The sequence below is a fragment of the Protopterus annectens genome, chromosome 7.part0, assembly GCF_019279795.1.
Source record: "Protopterus annectens isolate FY-2018-M chromosome 7.part0, PAN1.0, whole genome shotgun sequence".
Lineage (NCBI taxonomy): Eukaryota > Metazoa > Chordata > Ceratodontiformes > Protopteridae > Protopterus > Protopterus annectens.
Genome location: NC_056739.1, coordinates 1,551,716,183 through 1,551,742,360, shown reverse-complemented (window position 1 = coordinate 1,551,742,360; position 26,178 = coordinate 1,551,716,183). Strand labels below are relative to the sequence as shown.

The window sequence follows — 26,178 nt, the reverse complement described above, 5'->3', positions numbered from 1 at the left end:
TGAGTAATGATCCAGGTACCACAGGACAGGTCAAGGGAAGAACAAGAACAAGCAAGTAGCTGACACCATCCATGGAAGGGAGGAAGGTTATGCTGTCACACATGTGCCACAAGTGGTTTGGTGAGGACAACTCTAACCATGGGTCATGTGACCAACACAGTCAAAGCATACAACAGCAGTGGAAGTTGATATATTTATTTAACATTTGTTTACCGGCAAAGTCCAACTAGGACAGAGCCCATTTTCAGCAGAGGCCCAGGGAGAAATGCTCCAGATGCTTATCTTTGGAATGTTGAAGGAAACCGGAGCACCCGGAGGAAACCCATGCGAACACAGGGAGGTCATGCAGACTCTGCACAGTAGGCACTCCAGCCAAGAAACGAACTGGAGAACCTCTTGGTATGACAATGCTAATCACTGCACCACTGTGCCACCCCATCCATGTGTATCTATTTTACACTGGGGGCACTGCATGTCAACAGATCAAGAGAACAACTGCTTAAGCTGGTACTCCCTAATTTTAGCAGCATGACATTACCATTCATTTCCATCCAGGACCCTTGTCACTTAAGAGAACAAACGGATCACTTCAGGTGAGGATGCCTAAAGTCAGTGAGTTTAGTGGTAGGCTGCACCTATACAGGAAGAAACATAAAATGTCCAGCGTCCTGTTGTAGTGTGCTCACCACTTAGTCAGCCCTCCTACTTCAATTTACCTGAACAGAGCCCCTTGCGACTGCTCAGGACTGTGTACAATCCAGCTCCTCCAATCAAAAGGAAAAGGAAAAACATCAATACAAGACTGTAAAGTTTAGTCATCCCTCCTACTTCAAGTTACCTGAACACAGCCCCCTGCAAAGGTGCGTTAGATAACAGGGTCCCTTCATTATTATCCCTATATTTGACAAATAATTGAGCTAAAACAGTGACAAGTATTAACACCCCTGGAGGCAGTCACTTATTATACCAAAATCCACTAAAGACAAAATATTAAAAGGTGAGTTTATAGATGGGTTTTATTTAACAGATGAAGATGGCATTCAGAGAATAAGAGATGCGGAAAAGTCAGAAGCCAAAGATCTCACAGTGGCTCTGGCAGTGTTAAGAAAAGCTAACGGCACAAAAACCACACCAAAAACTTGGGACAGCTGGGTAGTAGGCTTCTTGTTATATTCAGCAGTCTTATTAGAGAATTACTACCAATTCTCATTACAACTGTTAGCTTACCTCCTGCCCATTTGGAAAGCTCACCGTGCAAGAGGAGAAACAGCTTGGCTAACATATGACCAAAAGTTTAGGAAGCTAAAAGCATTAAATAAAGATATTAGATGGGACCAAAGACATCCAGATGCATGGTTAAGTGCAATGGCTAACACACGACCAAAAGTTTAGGAAGCTAAAAGCATTAAATAAAGATATTAGATGGGGACCAAAGACATCCAGATGCATAGTTAAGTGCAATGGCTAATATATGACCAAAAGTTTAGGAAGCTAAAAGCATTAAATAAAGATATTAGATGGGACCAAAGACATCCAGATGCATGGTTAAGTGCAATGGCCAACATACGACCAAAAGTTTAGGAAGCTAAAAGCATTAAATAAAGATATTAGATGGGACCAAAGACATCCAGACGCATGGTTAAGTGCAATGGCTAATATATGACCAAAAGTTTAGGAAGCTAAAAGCATTAAATAAAGATATTAGATGGGACCAAAGACATCCAGATGCATGGTTAAGTGCAATGGCTAATATATGACCAAAAGTTTAGGAAGATAAAAGCATTAAATAAAAGATATTAGATGGGACCAAAGACATCCAGATGCATGGTTAAGTGCAATGGCTAACATACGACCAAAGGTTTAGGAAGCTAAAAGCATTAAATAAAAGATATTAGATGGGGACCAAAGACATCCAGATGCATGGTTAAGTGCAATGGCTAACATACGACCAAAAGTTTAGGAAGCTAAAAGCATTAAATAAAGATATTAGATGAGACCAAAGACATCCAGATGCATAGTTAAGTGCAATGGCTAATATATGACCAAAAGTTTAGGAAGCTAAAAGCATTAAATAAAATATATTAGATGGGACCAAAGACATCCAGATGCATGGTTAAGTGCAATGGCTAATATATGGCCAAAAGTTTAGGAAGCTAAAAGCATTAAATAAAAGATATTAGATGGGACCAAAGACATCCAGATGCATGGTTAAGTGCAATGGCTAACATACGACCAAAAGTTTAGGAAGCTAAAAGCATTAAATAAAAAAGATATTAGATGGGGACCAAAGACATCCAGATGCATGGTTAAATGCAATGGCTAACATACGACCAAAAGTTTAGGAAGCTAAAAGCATTAAATAAAGATATTAGATGAGACCAAAGACATCCAGATGCATAGTTAAGTGCAATGGCTAATATATGGCCAAAAGTTTAGGAAGCTAAAAGCATTAAATAAAAGATATTAGATGAGACCAAAGACATCCAGATGCATAGTTAAGTGCAATGGCTAATATATGGCCAAAAGTTTAGGAAGCTAAAAGCATTAAATAAAGATATTAGATGGGACCAAAGACATCCAGATGCATGGTTAAGTGCAATGGCTAATATATGACCAAAAGTTTAGGAAGCTAAAAGTATTAAATAAAAGATATTAGATGGGGACCAAAGACATCCAGATGCATGGTTAAGTGCAATGGCTAATATATGACCAAAAGTTTAGGAAGCTAAAAGCATTAAATAAAAGATATTAGAGGAGACCAAAGACATCCAGACGCATGGTTAAGTGCAATGGCTAATATATGATCAAAAGTTTAGGAAGCTAAAAGCATTAAATAAAGATATTAGATGGGACCAAAGACATCCAGATGCATAGTTAAGTGCAATGGCTAATATATGACCAAAAGTTTAGGAAGCTAAAAGCATTAAATAAAAGATATTAGATGGGACCAAAGACATCCATATGCATGGTTAAGAAGAATTAGGAAAATTAATTTGTTTTTCAGGAAGAGGAAAACATGCTAATGTTACAATGATTTATTAATACCCAAAGTATATATATATTTTCAAAACATAATCAAGTGACTCCACACAAGCTAGTAGTACTGCTTTACTACAAGCAGACTAAATACGAATGATTTATAGATTATGCTGTGGAGAAAGGTGTGCTCCCAACACTCCTTGTGAGAAACAGTATGGAATCATTCTATAAAGTCAAAGGCATGCATTTGTGTAAAGAGTAGTTTTCAGAAATCTATATCTATCTAAATATGACACAGTAGTGTTTTCACTTACCTATACCAGTTTCCTACAGTTTAGTCTATTTCTGGACTGTAATTAACAATTATAGTCTGACTGCTCTGCATCATTATAAAGACTAGCTCTGACATGGAGCAAAATAAATACTTCACTTCAGTATCAGCACTTGAAGGAACTGCATTTTACATCACTGTCACAATGCTTCTTTATACCTGGTAAATCAACTGCAACTGCCTGGTATCCAGCTTCAGCAAGCTTCTCTAATGTTTTAAGGGTCAGCCAGGTCTCGGAAGAAAACCTAATGCCATGAAGTAGTAAAACAGAAAACCTAGGACACTGTTGTGATGGTTGAGCTTGACGATAAAATAAGGACTGTCCATCCACATCCACTGTGTTTTCAGTTATATTATAAGCAGTCATCATGGACACTGGAAAAGGCACAAAGAGGAAAACATTCTTAGGTACATATTGTAAATCAGCACTCAAAGGTAATTTGTTTTCTGTTCAACTTTTGCTTGTTTTCATCCTGAATACTTTCTTTGATAACTATTTAATCACATCAACATAAATCACAGTACATGATCTTGTTTACTTTACAGATATGAAATCTAACTGAACTATGACCTCTTATTTTCTTGCATAATTCATTGGTTCAAGGGTTTAACTGACAAACTGTTAACTTACTGGCTTTCAAAAGGCTTGACTGCTGTAATACCAGGTTTAGATTTACTACCATATGTGTGGACGCACTCAGCAAACGGAAAAATATTGATCCAAAAAGACTAACATGGGGATTCAATAAAGCCTACGCCGCCATTTTTTACCATGCGCATCGCAGCACTAAGCGCACGACCGCAAAATGATTTAGATTCAATAAACTCCATGTAGCAGCGCGCACTCATGCAAAAACATGGTAAATTCTGTAGCATGCAAATTACAGCATAAGTAGATTAATTGTACGGTAATGAAGCAAACCAACACAGTGGAGTGATTCAACAAGCTGTAAAGCAACCATGTAGACTCTGTGCTTGTGTTGCCTGTGAATTCGAAAACTTTTCAAATACAGCCATGAAAAGCAGTCTACACAGAAACAAGAGTAAGTAAAACTTATTACATTTGTACAGAACTGGCCTTAACATGTAACAGCAGATACATTATTATTAGACAGGGTAGATGCTACAAAAGTAGAGTAACAATAGCAACAATCCTTTTTAAGTGCCATGACATAAATGCAGCTTTGGTCCCCCACCCCCAAATGAAGAATATACTCAACTAATGTAGACAGCTAAAAGTGTAAACCCCATGAAACAGACTAATCATACTGTCATGTATGCATATGCAGTATGTAGCCGATGGAATACAGTCAACTTTTATTAAAAACTGTTTTCCTCTGTGCAGATATATAGCAAAGTAATACCCTCCCTTGTGTTTACAACATTGGGCTCCCCTTCAATTTCTCTGCCTACACAGTTGCCAACCATCAAGATTCAGGGCTGTCAGCATGGTGAAGATGCAGATGAGGTCAAAACTAGTTAGAATTGCCGAATCACAAATAATTCTAAAAGTGTAGGGATGTTCACTTCGTGCAAGCACCTCCACAGTCTTTGTTTTCAATGGATGGCAACAGTGAATGATGACATCGGGGGGGAGGTCAGAGTTACACTTTACAGAGGTGTACATGTAGGTCTGTGAAGGGGTGAAAGTGCATGTAAGCAGTGCACAATTCACAAGTTGTTTTACCCTCTATTTTTTATTAAAATGTGTCATCTCTGTCCACTTTAAGTTATTTTTTAATTATTTTTGTCATTATTTGCATGGTACCTCTCTTAGCTCAATCACGGGACATGGAGGAAAGAATGGCAGGTTTCTCTATGGTAGACATGCAACTATTCCTCTGGCAGCACGTGTATGTGTAGGACTGGAGTACAGATGGTCCTGCATTCTAAACAGCGTACACAAACTTTAAATCAATTTTTGAGCTCCATGTTTACGTAACACCATGGGGACAGAGGAAAGTAATAACAATATTGCGTGTGTTTACCTTATTAATGCATAGGTGCATGCAGCAGCATGGAGGTGCACATCGCACACATCTCATTCCAAGATGAAATCCACTGAATCTTTTATCTGTGATAACCACATTCTTCACCATTAATCAAATGCCAAAATCAATCCAACCAGGCAGCCATGCCTCCATCCATCCACAACCCCTTCTTCCCCATTTTGATATACGGGGTTGAAGTTGCCAAATCACCACTGACAATTATCTAGAACCAGTTTTAACACCATCAGATGATTAACCCTGCTACAAAAATGTTGTGATATTTAGATGTTACATGAAATGGTGGGAGGATTTTGCAAAGTAGATATGTTTCTTCCATAACGGCAAGGGTGTGCAATAATCCCATCATATCCTGCTACACATCCATGACAGAAGACCTTCTTAAACTGTTTACTTCAACACAAATGATGGCCATGTCCTAGTTAGCCTTAATCCTTTTTAACCTAGTTGAAATTTCTGTAACTTGGCCCCTTACAAACAATATGTACCTGTTTTATAAATAGTGGAATTACTATGTACTAAGATTTGTGAGGTTGCCAGGACATAATTATCTACGGTGTTGTTTTTCTTGCTTGTTACAGTTTGTTGACCGTTGCTCATATACCAGTTGGGAATCTAAGCACTGAAGAATATACTACTGTTTCACTTAAGTGCTTAAAATGTAAATCAGCAGTCATATCAATAAACTGGATAAATGTTTATTTTACCTATCACTTTCCCCTCCCTTCTCCTTCTCCTCCTACGTCTTCTTTTACCTTTCCTTGACCTTTCTGTACCTACTTTCGCCACTTTTCATTTTGCCTACTTCCCTGTTCTATATCTCACCACAGCTTTCCTTTTTCTATTAATGCTGCTAATAACAATCATAGATTATTCCAACGTAATGCATACGAAATCAGTCAGTTGATAATTTATTTTTATTTTTATTTATTTATTTGACATTTGTTAACTGGGTTGGTCCAACTCAGCCGAGGCCCATTTTCAGTGGAGACCCTAGGAGAAAATCTCCAAAGAACAAAAGACAAATACCTAGAAGTTAACTATACAATCACATAATGTAGAGAATGAGAAGTACACAAATCTTCAATGAAAAGAGTATAACAACCTTGCAATGGCATACAATAAACAAATAAGTATAATAATACAGGGTATAATAAGTAGAGCAACAAAGCTGTATTTCAGTGAGAATAAGACCATAGTTAATTAGTTGTGGTAAAGTAAAAGTGAATAGAGTATAAAGTGATTAAGGTTGTTGTTATGTGGTGGCTTGGCATGGACAGGACCAGGTCTTTTGAAGATGGTGTCTTAGCTCTCCTTTAAACTGATGTTTCTGGGGAATATTTCTTATATTGAGGGTAAGTGTATTCCAGATGTGAACAACTGAGTATTTATACAGGGACTTTCCAATATTCTTATTGGGTTTGTAAATATCAGGAAGTTGTTTATCAGTGATATGAAGGTGTCGGAGGGGAGAGTAGTAAGATACTAGTTTGGAGATAGAGGGACAGGAAGAGGGATTATAGAGAATGCAGTGTGTGGTATATAATTGGGGAAGCAGTAGCTGCTGAGAGACTTTAGGCCAGAGTAGTGTCTTGAGGGCAAAACAGTGATGGGAATAGTGAGGAAGGTTAATGGCAAATCTGGCCATTTTATTATAAGTTTGCTCAAGTTTAGACATAAGAGTAGATTGAATATTAGTAAAGACAGGGGCAGCATACAGTAGGCAAGGTCAGAGAAGGGTGTAAGTCACTGAGCCAGAGAGATTGAATATTAGTAAAGACAGGGGCAGCATACAGTAGGCAAGGTCAGAGAAGGGTGTAAGTCACTGAGCCAGAGAGATTCTGGAGGAGTGTGTAAGGAATTTTCGATTTCTGTAAAGTAGTCCAAGTTTCTGGTGGTTTTCTTAATACATTATTGGATGTGTAGGTCAAATTTAAGTTAGTCATCATTTATGGTGCCAAGTATGAGGTTCAGCTTTAATGATAGTATTGTTAAGGGAGGTAATGGCAAAGGAGGATTTATGCTGAGCCAGAGTTCTTGGGAAGAAAAGAAGAAGGATTTTTGATTTTTACGCTTTAATGCTAGTTGATTATCTGAGAGCCATGTTTCGAAAGATGAGAAGGTGTCTTGAGTGACTGCTAGCAGATTAGGAATATTATGGGCAGTGGTGATAAGTGTCAAATCATCGGCATATTGTAATAAAGTTGAGAGCTTGCAGGCAGAATGGAGTTTGTTAGTGAGATATTGAACAAGAGGGGGCACAGGACACATCCTTGAGGAACCCCTATGTTGACTGGGAGGAAGGGAGAATAGACAGTTTGCCAGTGAACAGATTGTTGCCTACTGGAGAGTTAGCTGGAAAACCACTTTATGGAGGAGCTGGAAAGATTGAGGTCTGAGAGTTTAGTTAAAAGTTTAGAGTGAGAGACAATATCAAAGGCCTTAGAAAGATCTAGGAATAGACAGGAGATCACCATGTTGTTGTCACGGGGCTCAGCTACTTTTTGAGTGAAAGAAAGAAGTGCAGTGGAAGTACTGTGGTGGGGTCTGAAGCCATGTTGGCTGGAGGTGAGCAGGTTATTGTCAAGCAGGTGTTTGAGTAGCTGGGTGTCTATGCACTTCTCAAGAATTTTGAAGATAGGGGACAGGATGGCTATGGGCCTACAGTTAGAAGGGTCAGAGTTTTCACCCTTGTGCAATGTGGAATTGTAAAGAAAGATTTCCAGATATCAGGGATGCAGGCTTCTTTACTGGAATGATTTACGAGTACGGAGACGGGGTAGGTAACAGATTCTGCAGCAATTTTAAGAAAGAAGGAAGGAAGGTAATTTATCAACCAGGGGGAACAAGGTTTGAGTTTAGACAAGAGATATTTAATGTAGGTGGTGGGTACTGGTTTACAAATAAGAAGTTATTGGGAGTTGAAAGAGGGGTAGAGGAGGCGTTGTTATTTTGAGTTAGTTTATGGATTATTTCAATGAAGTATTTAGGAGATAGACTGTTTCAGTGGCAGAATTATGTGGAAAGGAGTTAGGAGTAGTAGAGCTGCCAGGCTAAAGAAGATTATTAATGGTTGTCCAGAATTTTTTTTGGCTACTTATGTGGATTGAAAGGAGCAAAATAAATATTTCTTATCATTTTTGACAAGTTTTTTGGAGAGGTTTCTGAGCTCTTGTATTTTTGGAGTACGGCAGGGGACTTGTTTATGACCCAAGCTTTCCAGACACTGTCCCTCTTATGCATAATACAACAGGTGTATTTTGTGAGCCAAGGGGCAAAGTTAGATTTTATTTTGATTTGTCTGGTAGGTGCTAATGAATTAAGTATGTCCAGAAATATCTGAGTGAAATACATAACAGCTTCATTGAGAGGGAGATGACCAAGGAAGGACCAGTTTATGCTGGACAATTTAGAGTTAAAGGAGTTAGAATTAAAATTGGTGAGTTTATGATAGTCTCTGTAGTGGTTGTCTTTTGGAGGATACTGGGAGAATCTGTGGATGAAAGTGGGAGAGTGGTCACTCAAAGAGATTGAAAGAGTCCCAGGATTATGACAAAGGTTGGGTTCTGAGGTTATGGGGCCAGTCTAGGGTGGGTTCAATAGAGGAATTTTTGTTAGTCCTGGTAGGGGAGGAGATATGTTGGTGAAAGCCATGAAGATTGATCCTAAAACTATGAGATGTAGATGTAATTGCAGTCCGGTTAATATTAATGTCACCAAGGATAATGGTTTCATATGGGACATGCTGGGTGAGCCATGAAGAGTATGTTCTCAAGGATAGGAATGCTGCTCACTGGAGGGATATAGATAGAGGCTATGGTGAACTTTTTGTGTGAGTTAAGTTGACAGCATACAATAAAAATTTTGGCAGGCTCAAAGTTAGGTATAGAAATAGAGAGTGAGGAGAGATTAAGGTGGTCAGAGTAGAGGATGGCAACACCTCCACTCCTTTTGTTAATTCTGTCACAGAAAAATATATTATAACCTGGGGTAGAATTTGGTATTTGTAATATGTGGTTTAACCAGGTTTCTGACAGGGTTAAGATATGGGGGGGGGGGGGGTTAGCGATCAAGGAATGCAGCTCTGTAATTTTACTTACTAGGCTTTGAATATTTAAAGTGTAAATATTTAATATTTTAAGAGAGGAAGAGGGGTGGAAGGTGAGAGATAGTGAGATGAGGTGTGTGAATATCAGAGGTAGAGGTAGGTGGCCCTGGAATGGGATGGATGCCCCCATCCAGTAACAGTGTATTCATGAAAGTAATGAAGTGTTTGAAGAGGTCAAGGATATCAGTCCTTCTTGATCTTGCATTAGAGGGGAGTGAGGTGTATGGCGAGGTATTAATCTTGAAAAAGTTTGATGGTGTTAGGTGAAAGAGAGATGGAGAGATCAGCTGTGAGAGTGCAGGGAGTTAAATTTAATGAAAGTGGATGGTGGTAGTTGATATGACAGTGCAGTGTTTTAAGAGGTTCATAGGGAAAGAAAGAAAAGAAAAGAAATGGAAAGACATACATGTGTCATGATAGAGGTAAAACAGAGGTGGAGATGTAGCATGTGTGACTTAAACAGGTAGGTCGGCTTATGTACCAAAAAATGAGGAATGGGTGTATTTAAATGCAGTGAGTATATGAAAGTTAGAGATAAAGAAGGAGGAGAATGTAGGGAGGGCAAAGGTTAATATGGTGTAAAATAGAAGGGACTAGGTTGTTGGGGGTGTGGAAAAATAGAGCAGATTATTAATAGCTGGAGAAGGTGGAATACTTACAGGGATAGGAAGGGGTGTGGTATAGAGAATAGAAAACTAAGGAAACAGGGGTGGGTGGAAATGGGGGTGGCGTGAGCCCGAGTGTAGCAAGGGTGAATGGAGCAGGCTGGCCCCAGTGGAAGAATCAACGGAATGAGAGAAAAAAAACAAATCAGACAAACTGATGTGTTGCAGGTAAGTAATACACTTCCCACACTATGTTCCGAAATTGTTTAGTTGTTGTTGTAACAACAATTGTTTAGCGAGAACATCTAATTACATTTGCAGGTCCTTAGGACCGTTTTAGCTCATCAGAAATACACGTAAATTATATGGTGTTTTACGTCAGAGCCTCTGTGCTTTAACTGCTAGAGAGGATGTCTAGGACACAATGCATGACAATTCCTTGTATAATGTTGCCATCTAGTGGCCAAAATGGGGAACTTCAACTTAAAATGTGATGAGCTTTAGGAGAGAAAAAAAAAACGATCTCAGGGGAGTCCCCTGTGAGTGTGCTAGCCACTAACAACTGGATATTACAACAACATTTGAGAAGACAGTAGGCTAAGTCCTACATTATTTGAAAGAGGGATACTCGTCCCTATTTATAAGCTCTGAAGTTTCCTGGGCTTCCAAGAGGGCACAGTTCAAGACAGCAATAGTTCAGGCTGCAGAGAGGGGAGGAGCACCCATGATATCTGGGAGGGTGTATTACGTTATCTGAAAGAGGGATACTTGTCCCTATCTATAAGCTCTGAAGTTTTCTAGGCTTCCAAGAGGGCACAGTCTGAGACAGCAATAGCTCAAGCTGGAGAAAGGGAAGGAGCATCCACGATATTTGAGAGGATGTATTACTGGCAAGCACACTACGCAGTAGACTTGGAAGGCTTCCAGTAGAGGAATTAGTGATTTAAAAAATAAACTGTTGTAATAACTGCACTAGCCAAACATTGATATAATAACCAAGGAAATTATTTTTTGGGTCTAGTGTATTACCGCTCATTTAACCAACAGGCATTTTAACTCCAGTTATGGATTTCTACTGCCTTATTAGAAGGATTTATCATGAAGGCATACATATTTTACACACCAGTCCTTTGTAATTACTGTGATCCTATGAAGAAGAAATATGATATACTTAGATTAATTTCTGAAATATGACAGATGGCTAACCTAATAGGTGACGAGACTCACTGGATGAAGATTCAACTTATCACTATGAAACTCTGTGAACCTTTCCACATAAAATCAGTGCCAGTAGAATTTCATTGCATGCAAAATCTGTGGGATTTTCTATTTCCTTTGTAGTTGTGTGACTGTGGACGTTTTGTGACCCACCCCCCTACACAAAGTGCTTTTTGTGAGTTTTATCATTACAGATAGCCCTTTAGCAATAAGGTCTGTAACAGTCGATGTAAGCCATGCTTCGTTTATGTGTGTGTGTGTGTGTGTGTGTGTGTGTGTATAAATATATATATATATATATATATATATATATATATATATATATATATATATATATATATGGGTCACCTTTAGATGCCCGACAACGCGTTCCGCCGACACGGAATCAGACGGGACGAAAACACCGACAACGCAGATGACCGACAAGGTGAGAACCCGACGGACTCGGTAAGTGTGCGATCGAGTGAGGGATTTAGTGTTAGGGAGCGGACAGGTAAGTGTGCGATAGTGAGGGACTATGGGTTTAGGGGTGGGTTAAGTGAGTTAGGGTTAGGGTGCAGGTAGGGTGTGTGTGCGATAGTGAGGGACTGTGGGTTTAGGGGTGGGTTAAGTGAGTTAGGGTTAGGGTGCAGGTAGGGTGTGTGTGTGATAGTGAGGGACTGTGGGTTTAGGGGTGGGTTAAGTGAGTTAGGGTTAGGGTGCAGGTAGGGTGAGTGTGCGGTAGTGTCGGATCTTGGGGTTACGGGTGGGTAAGTGAGTTAGGGTTAGGGTGCAGGTAGGGTAAGTGTGCGGTAGTGTCGGACCTTAGGGTTAGGTTTGGGTTAGGGATAGTGCATATGTTATGTAGTGTACTGTGTTGTTTACGTGTAGTGTGTTGCTGTAATGGTTTTCGGTGTTTTGCGTTGTCGGCGTTTTTTGTTGTCGGTCTTTTGGTGTCTGCGAAACGCGATTTTGAGGATATAAAGGTGATCCATATATATATATATATATATATATATATATATATATATATATATACATATACACACACACACACACACACACACACACACACACACACACACACACACACACACACACATGGGTTGCCCAGCATAGACTGAATTCTACTTTGCTGGGCCTCTGTATTGTCAACCCACATTAGTCAAAATATACCGATGGTCAACATATGTGCGAGATCAACAGTCTCTGGGGTAGGGGGAATGCTTCTCACTCAGTAGACTTTCTCTACATATCCTCATTGAAAACTTGCAATCATCTGTTTAGTCATCACGACTGGCTTTACGGGTTGCTAAGAAGTATCTGCTTTATAGATAAGGGCAGAGGGTCTATATTAGATGAACAAAAGATTAAAATGCTGAGTACAACATGCTCAACACACTTTAATCAAATTCTCATGTAATAGGATGCTGAAGATGCCAAAAATAGGAGTTTCAAATTACTTGGCTATGTCACTGAATTTGACTTGTGGCATCAATACGCTAACCTGTCTCAAATGGCCAGGTAAGCAAATTCTTTCCTCGTGAAAACCAAGAAATTGCCCTTTCCCCAATGAGAGCGATTTCGGAGCTGGCAAAATTTAGTTAGGGGGGTGGGGGGGGTGAAGCCCCCCACCGTCTCCTAAAAAGCAGAAGAGTGTTTTTAGATATGAAAGGTTTGAAATAATGTGAGCAAGTAGGGGTGTACATATATTGGTAGTTTCTATGTGTCTCGTATGTCAGTACAGGGAAGGTGTTGGCCAAACAAAATCTTTCGATTACTTGATTTTCAGCCATTTCAGTTTCCGATTAGATGAGCATTTGATTAAAGTGTGTCAAGCATGTTGTACTCGACATTTAAATCATTCGTTCATCTAATATAGACCCAAGGGCAGCCTATTCCAGAAGCAGGGTATACATTAGATTAGGTATTTGTCATGCCATTTATTGTTGATGCGGTAGCATAAGTATAGGTCTCTAGAATGGGCGTTTGCTTTATCACTTGTTCTGTTTAGGTGAAGGAGTTCCAAGTGCTGGGTCATTCGTAAGCATGGAAGGCTAAGCAGAGATTGCTACTCAGGAATCTGTATGACACTAAAAGGGACAGGGATTAGGGGCTGGTGTAATGGTTAAGTTGTTTACCTCACAGTCACAATGTACAGGGCTTGATTCTCACCTTTGAAAGGGAAATTGGATAGGTTTAAAATGGCCTACAAGGGCAACTAACCTAATACTTATGAATCTCATTTAGGTACTTGACAAGACACATGCCAAATAGTGAATTATGTTCAATGATGGACCTAATAAGAGATGAATAAAGTAGAAATACAGTTGTGTCACACTTACCATAATTGTAGATGTTCAAGTAAATCAATGTTGCAGTACTGATCCTGCCCGATTTCCAGAATCTTTTCATCATCCCTAGCCGACAGATAACCAATGGCTGACATTCAGACATCAGAGTATAACAGGGGCATCCATTGGCGCCACCTTCAGGACTTTCTAGACAGCGAGCAGCAGTCTGATGCTTGAGGACAGTACAACCCTTGCGCACGTCACCAAAGACTTTCTTGGATGGAAATAGAGGAAAGACCAGGTATATGTACGTAGAAAGAGGAATAAAGAATAATATGGCTACCCATCTGATGTAATTTCTTCACCCACCCTAGTCCTAGCATGGGAAAGGTTAGGAGATGCCATCAGACTGAGAGATAAAAGGGTGGGAGTTTGTACTGCAACATTAATCTACTCAAACATCTACAATTATGGTTAAGTGTGACAGAATTGTACTATGTTATTTGTAGTTAATGGTGTAGCACAGATCCTTAGGAGGACTCCCAAAGCTACTAGTCGGGGACAGGCAGTCCGTTAGCCCCTGAGAGAGCAGGTTTTGTAGAACAGCAGTTGCAAATCCTGTTTTTACCCTGGAGGTATTGCCTAAATGATAGTGCTTAGTAAAAGTGTGGACAGATGTACATGTGCCAGCTTCCAGGATAGCCTGTGCAGGAACATGTTTGAGGAAGACAGTGGTGTCTGCACTGTGTCTGGTGGAATGCACCCTGACATGATTTGGTACTGGCTTACCATGATAAGCATAAAAAAGAAGATTATTTTTATTTATTTTTAACATTTGTTTAACAGGAAAGTCCAACTTGGAACACAGCCAATTTTTAGCAGAGGCCTTGGGAGAAATGTTGTAGATGCATGTCTTTGTAACATGGAAGGAAACCGGAGTACCTGGAGAAAACCCACACGAATGCAGGGAGGACATGCAGACTCCACACAAAAGTGCCTTCCAGCCGAGAATTGAACCAGAGAGCCTCTTGCTGTGAGCCGACAATGCTACCGCTGCACCACTGCGCCATGATGCAGTTGGCTATCCATTAAGAAACAGTCTGTTTGGTGATAGGCCTACTTTCTTTTTCTTCTGCAAAGGCCACTAGTAGTTGGTCTGTCCTGTTGGGAAACTTTTTGTTTAGGTAACATCTGATATGATCGGAGGGTTTACAACCAGGGAATGAAATATGTATTCTGCTTATTCTTAGGAAAGAGCACTAGTAAATGAATAGCTTGGTTCAAGGAAAGTTCTGACACTACTTTAGGAATAAATTACAGATTAGCTATAAGGGTAACCCTGCCCCTAAGGAAAACAGTGATGGTTCCCTGCACATCAAAGCTTGTGGCTCGGATAACGATATGGCTGAGGTGATAGCTATGTGTAGGGTGGTCTTCCAAGTGAGCATCTTTAGAGGCTCAGATAAGTTAACTTCTCTAAAACATAGTTTAAATCCCAGGTATGGATATGTTTTTTCCAGGGGATGACTGAAGGTGAATGACTCCTTTGAGGAAAGTCTTCATGTGCGAGTGGGAATAGATCGGAGGGGAGTAGGAAAGGCATGCAGAGACAGCTGAAGCATGAACCTTAATACTGGAGTAAGAGACACTTTGGTAGAATAACCCTAACTGGTATTGGCATAGAAGGTTTATGTCTGCCTCTGATGGGTTAAAAATGTTGTTATTGCACCACAGGTTAAAATTATGACTCTCTCAGGATACACAACACTTCTCTAGAACAGGTGGTATTATACGGGGTCAGAAATCAATCCTCCAAGCTGTTAATTTGAGTGCCTTCAGGTCAGGCTGAATGACCGTCCCTTTTATCAGAGTGAGTATGTCTATCACTTGTAGTAGGATGAAAAATCTTCCTTCATTTAGGGTCCAGAGGAGGGAGAACCAGTGTTGCCTTGGCCAGAAAGGGACTATAAGAATCATGCTTGGCTTGTCTGACATCACCTATATCAGTGCCCTGGGTATCAGTGGAGACGGTGGGAAGGCATAAAAAGAAGAGACCTGTCCACATGAAGGAGAAGGCATCTGTTCTTCATGTCCCTGTCTGTTGGGTTATTGAGCAAAACCTTAGGAGTTACCCGTTGTGCTTGGCAAACAGGTCTATGTTGGGGGTCTCCCACTAGATGGGTGATGTCCTGGAAGCTCTCCCATTTTAGCATCCAATCACTGGGTCCAGAATATCCCTGCTCAATGAATATGCTAGGGTGCTGCTTTGGCCCAGGATGTAGGATGCTATCAAAGTCAATTTCAATCGTTGTGCCAAGATCTAAATCTTTGTTGTTAGAGTACAGAAGTGATAGGAGTGAGTTCCCTTTTGTTTGATGATGTAGCACTTAACTGTGGCATTGTCCATATAACCTGCAGTGTGCCTGGGGAGAAATAACTATAAAAGGCTTTCATAGCAAGAAAGGCTGCCAGCAATTCCTTTTGGTTTATGTGAGTTTTTTTTTTTTGGTCTGGAGTCTAGACCTCCTAAACCTTCAAAGGGCCTAAGTGTGTTCCCATGCTACCTGTGAACTCTTTGTGGTGATGGACTTGTCTGTCTCTAGTAGGGAAAACAATGCACCTGAATTCAACTTGATAATGTCGTTCCACCAAAGTAGCTCTCTTTTGTGGCATGGTAAAAGAGGCACCTGGGTTTTCATGAACTGAGAGTGTTGCTCTGAGGAGTTTTTCAGAAACCACTGAGGTTTCCTCATATGAAGTTTTGCCACGGAGATCATTAGGATACATGATTTCATGAACTCTAGGGACCTTAGACACTTCCTGGCTATGATGGCCTGCTTTGTCAGTAGGTTGAGGAGGAATTCTGTCAGGCAGGCCATCTCATCTTAGGGCAAGAATGCCTTCTATTGAACACAGTCTATCAATCCACTGAAGAAGAGGATTTTTGTCTGGGGTTGAAGATGGAACTTGCAAAATGAGGGTGAGCTCTAACCTCTCAAAGCAGTCCGTGATAGTCTGAAAGGCTATTTGAAGTTCCAAGATAGTTTGTGTGCTACAACTGGAGCTAGACATTTGGAATGGTAAAGCATAGACTTGGTAGTGGGAACCTGCTGCTATACACTGAAGGCATCTTTGATGTTCCTTTCCTCTAGAAACATGAAGATAGGCATCTTTCAGGTTTTCTGTAACCATGTATGCTCCTAGAAAGACAATGAGCAACAGTTTCTGTAGGGTCAACATCTTGAACTTGGGAATATTTAGGAACTTGTTTAACTTGGAGAGGTCTAAAATGGGTATCCAAGTACCTTCTTTTATTGGTACTTGGAAAAGTCTTGAGTAGAAACCTGTTGCCTCCTCCCCCACAGTGACTGGAATGGATAGATCCCAGTTGCAAAAGCTCTTGCAGGACTGGTGGAAGGAGAGCTTCTTGTTCCTTTGGCACTTTGGTATCCTTAAGAAGGCAGGTCTCTTTCTGTGATGAAGTAACTTTTTTCTATGATGCTTAGTTCCCACAGTTGTGAAGTGATGTGTTTCCACTGGTGAATAAAGGGAGAGAGTCTTCCTGCTATTTGGAATGGGGGAAGGGAAGGTGTGGCTAGTCACAACTATTCTCTTTGGTGCGTAGAATCCTTGGGACTCCCAGGCCTGCAGCACTGCTTGGGTTGCTATTTTCTGGACTGTCTTGCCCTTTTAGATCAAGGAGGCCTTCCCTTATCTTGCCTGAGTGGCAAAGGCCAAGATTTGGAAGGGTAATTTATATTATATTGAGGGAGTGGGGACAAATAAAATTCCTTTACAGTCTTTATTTGTTTTTCCTTCTTATTCAATTTCTCGAAAGCCTTCTCTGCAGGAGCCCAAAAAGGAATTCTTTATCCAATGGGGAGTCCAAAAGATCAGCCTTTACTTGGTCAGAAAGTGACTGTGTCCTAAGCTAAGCATGCCTCTTAATGACAGAGTCAGCAGCTGCAGACCTGCATGAAGCATCAAATGCATCTTAACTTCACTTCAGGGAATGCCTGGAAACCAGCAGTGCTACTGTAGCTGTCTCCTGTATTCTCTTTAGTGGGAACTTATCTGCAGTGTCTCTACTTTGTAAATAATTTACTGTTGCAAGGACTCCAAGCACTTTAACATGTGGAATTGATAGTCAAGAGCCCTCATAGATAGGGTAACAGATGTATATGGCCATTTTTACAAACCTGTCCAGTAGTCTACTTTTCCTGTCATTAGGAAGGGGATGTCTAGTAGCAGGTTTTAGGTGCATCCTTAGTGGCTTCAGTGGACACTACAGATGGGTCAGCATATGGGTTCCTGTAGATAAGTTTTTGAGAGACAAGCACTCTGTAAAAATTATCAGGCTTCCTTGGTGAAGGGGACGAACAGCCTGGGTGAAGAGAGATGTCCTCAAAAACATCATCTAACACAACATGGACTGGAGGGATAGCCAGTAGTATGGGTGTTGGCAGACTTAGTAGTTGCCTATAATGAGTCTGAGGTTGGGAGAGTTCCTTAGTCTACAACTGAAAATCTTCCATCATCCTATGAAGTGTATCCACAAAGGAAATATCTTCAAGGGGAGAAGCTGAGGAGACGGTATTGTTAGAGAAAATGTACAAATTGTGTAGTGTACAATTCCACACCTAAAGGGTTAAGAGTTAATACATTTATTCTATGTAAAATGTGTAAATACTGGTGGTCTCTGTAAAAGCTGCTGATGCCTGAAAGTCTGTTGTTCTTGCTATGGAATGTTGAGATAGGGGCCTCACACTAGCGACAGATAAATGTTGTGTCAAGAAGAGACAGTTAAAGGACCATTACTCAGAAACTGGGTTTGACAGGTTAAGCCCAGTTGTCAAACTGAATTTTGAGAAATGTTTTGTAGGTCAGCAACTACCTGATAAGCACCTGCTGTGTACGTGCAAAGAACTGTATAAAAGCAGCAGGCTGAGCTATTGAAAATCAGGCAAACCTTGTACCTACATGCTTTGTCTCCTTGCTGCAAGTAATAAAGGATGCCTTGCTGAACCTTACGTGAATTGATCTTTGTATTTTCTTTAACAGATTGATCCTTCCAGCCGGAGCTCTCTCTTCACCTCGGATCAGACGGCCAGGTGGCTGAAACCGTACGGGGAAGAAACCAAATCAGTTCTTCTGCAATATAAAAGACCTCTGATTGAATTGTTGTCAAAAGAGGCCAGTCACCTTCTGATCTGCGATTGAAGGACGGGTATCTGCGAATCAGTGGTCAATCACGTAGGCTTAGGTAAGGTGGTTTTTGCTATTCTGTTTTATTCAGTCAGGAAAAGGAAAATGCACTAATTTCTGTTAGATTGTATTTTATTCAGTCAGGGACAGGAAAATGCATTTCTGTTAGATTGTATTTTATTCAGTCAGGGACAGAGAAAAACTGCAGTTCTGTCATAGACTGGGTGAACAGGATAGTAGAAGTTTAGACAGTCATTCTGAAGAGACTATAACAAAATCAGTGGTACACGTAAAAATTGAAGGTAATAGGCAGAATTACTAAAAGATAACTACGTAGTGAGCAAATGGGTAATTATATCTCTGGTGCGAAAACATCAGAAGACCCACCATTAACAGAAGATGGTAAATATATGCAGGTACAGCGCGCAGATAATGTTAGATATTTTACAAAATGGGTAACTAAGTATGATTTTGACGGAAAATTAGATAAATCCTCGCTTCTCAAACTGATAAAACAATTAAAAGCAGATTCCAAGAGGCGAGTTAAAAACAGCGGCAATTAGGGATTCCCCAGGCACACAGATGGCTGGAGGAAGCAAATCGAAGAGACCAAAATGACAAAAACTCTAAAACAATGTTTTTAGATAAAGAGGATGACCACCCAGTACTAGCTTCAGCACCCCCTCCCCCACCAACATACGGGGCAAATAATCAACACAGAGCACCTCCTCTATATTCTGTAGTTACAGGAGGTGAGGACTCTGTAAAAATAAAACTAGTAAAAGTTAGGGGTCCAATAGGGACTAGGTCCAAAACAAAAAACACAGATGATGATGATAAAAATCTCAAAGTCTGGCGATTGTTTAGTGAAACCCAGGCCATGACTAGTGGGGAAGAAGAAGAACTCTATCCTCTTATTGAAGTACCTAATCCCAGAGCAGGTCAGGATAACCAAAACCCCACTTTATTAGTATATAGACCCTGGAGTCCCAAAGATATTCGGAAGGCCACTGAGGGTATTCCTCACCCTAGGGTCAACTTTCAAAAATTTTCAGAGGACCAGCAAGGTATGAGGTTAAGCTATAACCTAAATGGAGAAGAGATAGAAAAAGTGGTAAGACAAATTATAGGTCCAGACTGGCACATGGTCTGTGGTAATTGGAATCCTCGTGACACTCAGCGGAGACCCCTTCCGCATAACGATGTAGGATTAAATGCCCAGATAACAGACCTTACAAACCGAATTTCTGAAAAGTGGCGACCACGGGCAGACTGGACCTGCATTAACCAGTGTATTCAACAAACAGGGTGAATCAGTTGACCGTTATTTTGCTAGGCTCATAGAGTGCTTTAATAATCATTGTGGGATGCCAATCCCTGACAACCAAGCAGTAGACTCCCCCTATGAACAACAGTTAAAAAATGCCTTTCTGAAGGGGAGCAGTGCTCCTATTAGTAGTTTTATTACAAAACACATGGTAGATCATCGTACAAGCAGATTGCAACCACTGCTTGAGTATGCAAGGCATGCTGAGAGGCACTTTAATAGCAAAAAGAAAAAGAAGATGCAGGTATTTTCATTAGAAGATGGGGCTGAGGTATACGTGGTACAGCCAGGGAAAAAGGGCAAAAATAGGGAAGGTAGGTGGCCTGACCAACGGTCAGAAGATTTTGTGGGTCGTAAAAAGAGAGGAGAATGTTTTAAATGCAGGAAGAAAGATCACGTGGCAAGGGATTGCAAAAGAAATAATAGGTCAAGGACGGATGAACAGGAAGGTGATGACTGACTATATGATAGTCAGGAAGCACAGGGAAAGGTTACAATACAAAGCAGGATAAATGGTAATGTAGAGGAAGCACAGGATGGTGAAGCGGATGACAATGAAAATGAAAGTGATGAGGTGTTAGACTTGGCACTTCTGTGCTTGGAAATCTTTTTAGCAGACATCAAACCAGAAGTCACCTTTTTGGTGGAAGGGAGAGAGGTTAGCTTTTTGTGTGATTCTGAGGCTTCACGGACACTGATACATCCCTCTGAAATACCAGAGTATACACGATCTTCGGATTACATATTTGTTAAGGCTGCAAATGGGCAGCTATACCGGGAGCCTCTCTCACACAAAATTATAATCACAGATCCTGTAACAGGGTTGACACAGAGAAGCAAAATTGTAGTGTCTGCAAAATGCCCAGTAAATCTCCTAGTCAGAGACTTGATGCAGTTATTTGGCTTAGCGATGGTTCCGACTATACAAGGGATGCAAGCACAACGACAGACTGACATCTGCAAAGTGCATGATGCCTGCGTAGACCAGTCAAGAGATGAGATGTTTTACTGGTACAGTCAGGACCTGGTTACTACTGACCCAAGGACTGTAAGCAAAGAATTAATGGATTTGGCCATTAGTAAATTTCCCTCGTTAGATATTAAGAAGCAGCCATTACTGCACTGCACCCTGTATTTTCATGACACACAAGGGCCAGATGAAGACTACAGAGATAAGCTGTTTAAATATCCCACAGCAAGGCTAGTGTTACATAACCTATGCTGGGACACAATGGGAAATAGCAAAACCAGCTGCTCTCTGCCTAAATAAATAACAGGACTTTACAAATCTGACCTCCTACCACATGTAAGCCTCACTAAAGACAGAAACAAAAAATGGGTAGAATTGGGCAGGAAGATTACCGGATGGGAAAAACAGACCAGGGAGGAACTCTCGGAGCAGGGAGTACAGGTACAAAAATTGAATGGGGTAACTCAAACTAAGCCAGCAGTACACCTGCATTTTCGAAAAAATAACTGACAAATACTCCTGTTAAAGGAGGAAGAGAATGCCCTGAAAGGTATTCCAGACAAACTGCGGTCCACAGGGAAATCAGATGTAGGCCTTATTCGCATGGCAAGACCAGTGGTGATTACACCAAAATCAACATTTAGACCTCAAAAACGTTAATATCCACTGAGAAAAGATGCAGAGGGAGGGATAAAGCCCATTATAGCTGCACTCCTCAAAGGTGGTGTGTTAATTGAATCTCCTGATTCACCATGTAACACACCTTTGTTCCCAGTTAAAAAGGCAAATGGAGAGTGGCGCATGGTTCAAGACCTGCAGGCTGTAAATGAGGCAGTAATTCCTAGGGCACCTATGGTACCTGATCCGCATACACTCTTAAATGTGTTAAAACTCCATCAGAAATATTTTTCTGTAGTAGATATTAGCAATGCATCTTTCTCCATTCCGATACATCCGGACAGTAGATTCTGGTTTGCATTTATGTTTCAGGGTAAAAGATACACATACACTCGACTACCGCAGGGTTATTGTGAGAGCCCCATGATATTCTCACAAGAGATGTCAAGTAACTTAGCAAGCTTTAGCCCACCGAAAAATAGTCAAATCCTGCTTTATGTAGATGATATCTTATTAGCAGCTCCCACTTTACAAGCTTGCCGAGAAGACACGCTAGCATTGCTACGATTTTTAGCTGCTGAGGGACACAATGTGAATAAGGAAAAATTGCAACTTTGGAAAGAACAGGTCCGATATTTGGGCTATATAATATTTGATGGAGGTAGAACCTTGGATGAGGATAGAAAAATAGCTATTTTGCAGGCTGCAAAACCCATTACCAAAAAGGAAATTATGCCCTTTTTGGGTACGACTAACTTCTGTCGAAGTTGGATTCCAAAACTATGCTTTGGAAGTGGCACCCTTGTCTGACCTCATATACAAAAAGCCTATGGCAGCACAGGACCCAGTGATTTGGACACCAGAGGCAGATTTAGCCTTTTGTAACTTGAAACAGTTAATAGCGTCCTCTTTTGTCTTGGGGTTACCAAATTATCTAAAGTGCTTTTTTCAAACCGTAGACTGTAAGCAAGGCTACATGACATCAGTCCTGATGCAACAACATGGGGATAAGCAACGTCCCATTGCTTACTATTCATCACAGTTAGATCTGGTGGCACGGTCCTTACCCCATTGTGTTCAAGTGGTTGTTGCAGCTGCTATGGCAGTGCAGGCTTCGGCCTCAGTGGTTTTGTTTCATCCACTCACCCTTAGGGTCCCTCATGCAGTAGCAATTATTTTGTTACAAGAGAAGGTAGCATACCTTTCCCCAGCTAGACATCTCTCCTGCATGACTGTTTTGCTGAGCCAGCCTCACATGACAACTGAATGGTGCACAACCCTGAATCAGTCAACTCTACTCCCTATCCCTGTAGATGGTACTCCACATCACTGCCTACAGGAAATTGAGCAGACGACATTACCTAAAAAAGACCTCACAGATATACCTTTGACAGATGTTGATCTGACATATTATATGTAGATGGCTCATGCAAAAAGAACCCAGCAAGACAGAACCTAGTGGGTTATGCTGTAGTATCTGACACAGGTTATCGAGGTAAAACCCGTACCACAACATTTGTCCGCACAGGCGGCAGAATTGATTACACTCAATCGTTCATGTATTTTAGCTAAAGGTAAGCGTGCAAATGTTTTTACTGACAGTCAATATGCTTTTTCCATGGTGCATGTGTTTGCACAGCAATGGAAAAACCGAGGTATGATTACATCAACTGGTAAATCCATAAATCATGCACAGCTCATATTAGATCTTTTAAAATCCATTCAATTGCCTCAGTGTTTGGCTATCTGCAAATGTGCAGCTCACAGAAAACAGCAGGATGCTATTTCAAAAGGTAATGCAAGAGCTGACGCTGCTGCAAAGCAAGCAGCCGCAGAAGCTTGTTTACACCTTGAAGAAGATTTAGAACCCTCTGAAAGTCTAAATTTGGACATGCTACAAACAATGCAATCATTGACCACACAGGTAGAAAAAAGGCGTTGGTTAAAGCAGGGGGCCATCTTCAGAGACGGTTTTTACATTTCGAAAGAAGGGAAACCAATATTACCCTCTAATCTTTTTTGGTATGCAGCATTATTGAGCCATGGACAGTGCCATGTCTCAACAGGGGGAATGGTACAGATAGTGAACCAGGTGTTCACTGCATATGGATTTTCAAACTACTCTAAAAAATTTTGTTTAGCATGTCAGATTTGCAATCAATATCATGCACAAGGAGCAGTATGGCCCAGTCAAGGGAGTTTCCCCACACCTCCATACCCGTTTCACACCATTTGCATGGATTTTATAGAGTTAAATAAATGTGAAAATAAGAAGTACTGCCTTGTCATTGTAGATATGTTCTCGAGGTGGGTGGACGCTTTTCCAACCAGGAACCTGGATGCAGCCGCAGTAGCAAAGGTTCTGGTGAAAGAAATTATTCCTAGGTTTGGCATTCCGGAGAGAATATATAGTGACAACGGAACACACTTTGTAAACCAAACTATACAACAGCTGAGTAAGTTTTTTGGTATTTCTCTAAAAAATCACTGTGCTTATCATCCTCAGTCTGCAGGGTTGGTCAAAAGACATAATGGTATACTTAAAAGTAAACTGAGGAAACCAATGGCTGAAACTGGGAAAACCTGGCTGTACTGTTTACCCCTGGCACTGCTGAACATGAGAACAGTTCCCTCAACAAAAGGGCTGACTCCATATTAGAAACTGTATGGGAGGGCGTATTGTACACCGCAGTGGAAACCTCTCATGCCTTCAGACCAGGAAGCTGATCTTACATTAGCTGAATATTTGAAGAAACTGTTAAATTCTAAACATTTGTTGCAGTCTAATTCTGTTTCAGGTTCAGAGCAGACTAAGACACTTGAAGTAACAGTGACTCCAGGAGACTGGGTGTGGATCAAAATCATGAAGAGGAAGAACTGGGCATCACCAAAGTGGGAAGGTCCCTACCAGGTGCTTCTTTCGACACAGACTGCAGTCAAGATTGCAGAACGAGCTTTATGGATCCACCTGACACACTGCAAGTTAGTGAAGAAATTCAAATTGGGTAAAGATCTTACCTCTCCACCGGGACCCTAAGCACAAAAGTCTGGTTACAAAGGGGGGTCAGATCAATAGGAACTGATCCATCTCAAACTCAGTGAATCAATCATCAGTGCTAAGGTCCTATAGGGAAGAGAATAAGATTAAGAAAACCCCAAACGTGAAAATGATTGCACCAGAGAAGAAAACTGTATTCCATCTTATAGATAGAGTACAGGAATGACAACCGTTTCCACAGAAGCACTGTGTGGCAATTTTGCTGACTGTTATTGTGGTCATTGTTTTCCTGCTATGGCCAGTTCTCTTCTCCGCCACATTTACTGAACCTAGCAAGCATGCAGCATGGCATCCTGCCTTCAACACATATCAGGCTATCAAGTACATATATGCAGATACCCTTAATGTTTCAAATTGTTGGGCCTGTGCAGCTATACCAACTGCACATGGAGGATTACCTTTAATGGCGTCTCCACTAAATGTTACCGAGACATGGACAAGCTTGTTGAACAACACGGTTAATATCATGTCTGCAAATGCGGCCGCCTTATAGCTGTCCCTCCGTTAAAACGGAACTGTGTGTTTTCAAAAACTTGGTAAAACTAGGGTAGGGTGGAGCCATTGTAACAAAACAGTGGTTTATAAATGCACTGCAGGCAATTCGGGTTGTGTGGCAAATTTCTCATCTATAAGAAAACTTGTTAAAAACTCTATAGCTAACTTTGCCCAGGAAATGGAAAGTGTCTATTCGAAAATGTTCCGAGGACTGCAGGACTTTGGGGATCGCTTCGAGTTTATCAACATCACCATTAAAGTGGAAGATTGTTATTTTGTGTGCGGAAAAAAAGCATACAAATGGCTACCGGGAAATTGGTCCGGCAGCTGCTTCCTGGGTTACTTAGTCCCAGCTATCACCTCGAGGGAAGATCCGAAATGTTCGAGAGGTAAAAAAGCCTACTAATCCTGTAGGCCAGATCGATGCATCATGGATATATTACCATGACCTGGCTCACGGCAGTGACAAAGGACTGGCGCACATGGATCTCGGTGACGACATCATATCTTGGGCCGGCATAATACTTCAGTATGGAGCAGTAAAATCGATGTGGGAACTGAGAAAGCTGTCCAAGCTGCTTGAAACATTAAGCAACGCAACCTTCTCTGCCCTAGAATTGGTGACAGATGAAATGACAGCTATGAGAGCAGTAGTGCTTCAAAATCGTATGGCTCTCGATTTCACCCTGGCGGCAAAAGGAGGTACTTGCACTTTAATCCAGGAGGAATGATGTTCATTTATTCCAGACAATGAACACTAAATAAATGGCCATCTTGAAGTGATCCAGCAAGTATCTGCCTTGACCAAGCCAGGTCAAAACCCGCTGACAGACTTTTTCCAGAGATGGTTTTGGGGATGGGGCAGTGTCCTAATGAACCTGTTGATCGCCATTTGCGTTGGAGCAGTGATATTGATGTTTTGTGGATGCTGTTGCGTCCCCTGCATGTGTGGACTGGTAAAAAGCACTATCGATGCCTCAGT

At 40.9% G+C, this 26,178-nt stretch overlaps 1 protein-coding gene across 1 annotated transcript in view; it reads right to left on the bottom strand.

Moving 5' to 3' along the window:
• Positions 1-26,178, bottom strand: part of ABHD14B (abhydrolase domain containing 14B) — a 121,456-nt gene that overhangs the window by 43,993 nt on the left and 51,285 nt on the right. Inside the window, exon 2 of the mRNA XM_044078100.1 lies at positions 3,470-3,685. Coding sequence (XP_043934035.1) covers positions 3,470-3,680 — 211 coding nt within the window. The 5' untranslated portion in view covers positions 3,681-3,685. The remainder of the gene's footprint in view (positions 1-3,469; positions 3,686-26,178) is intronic.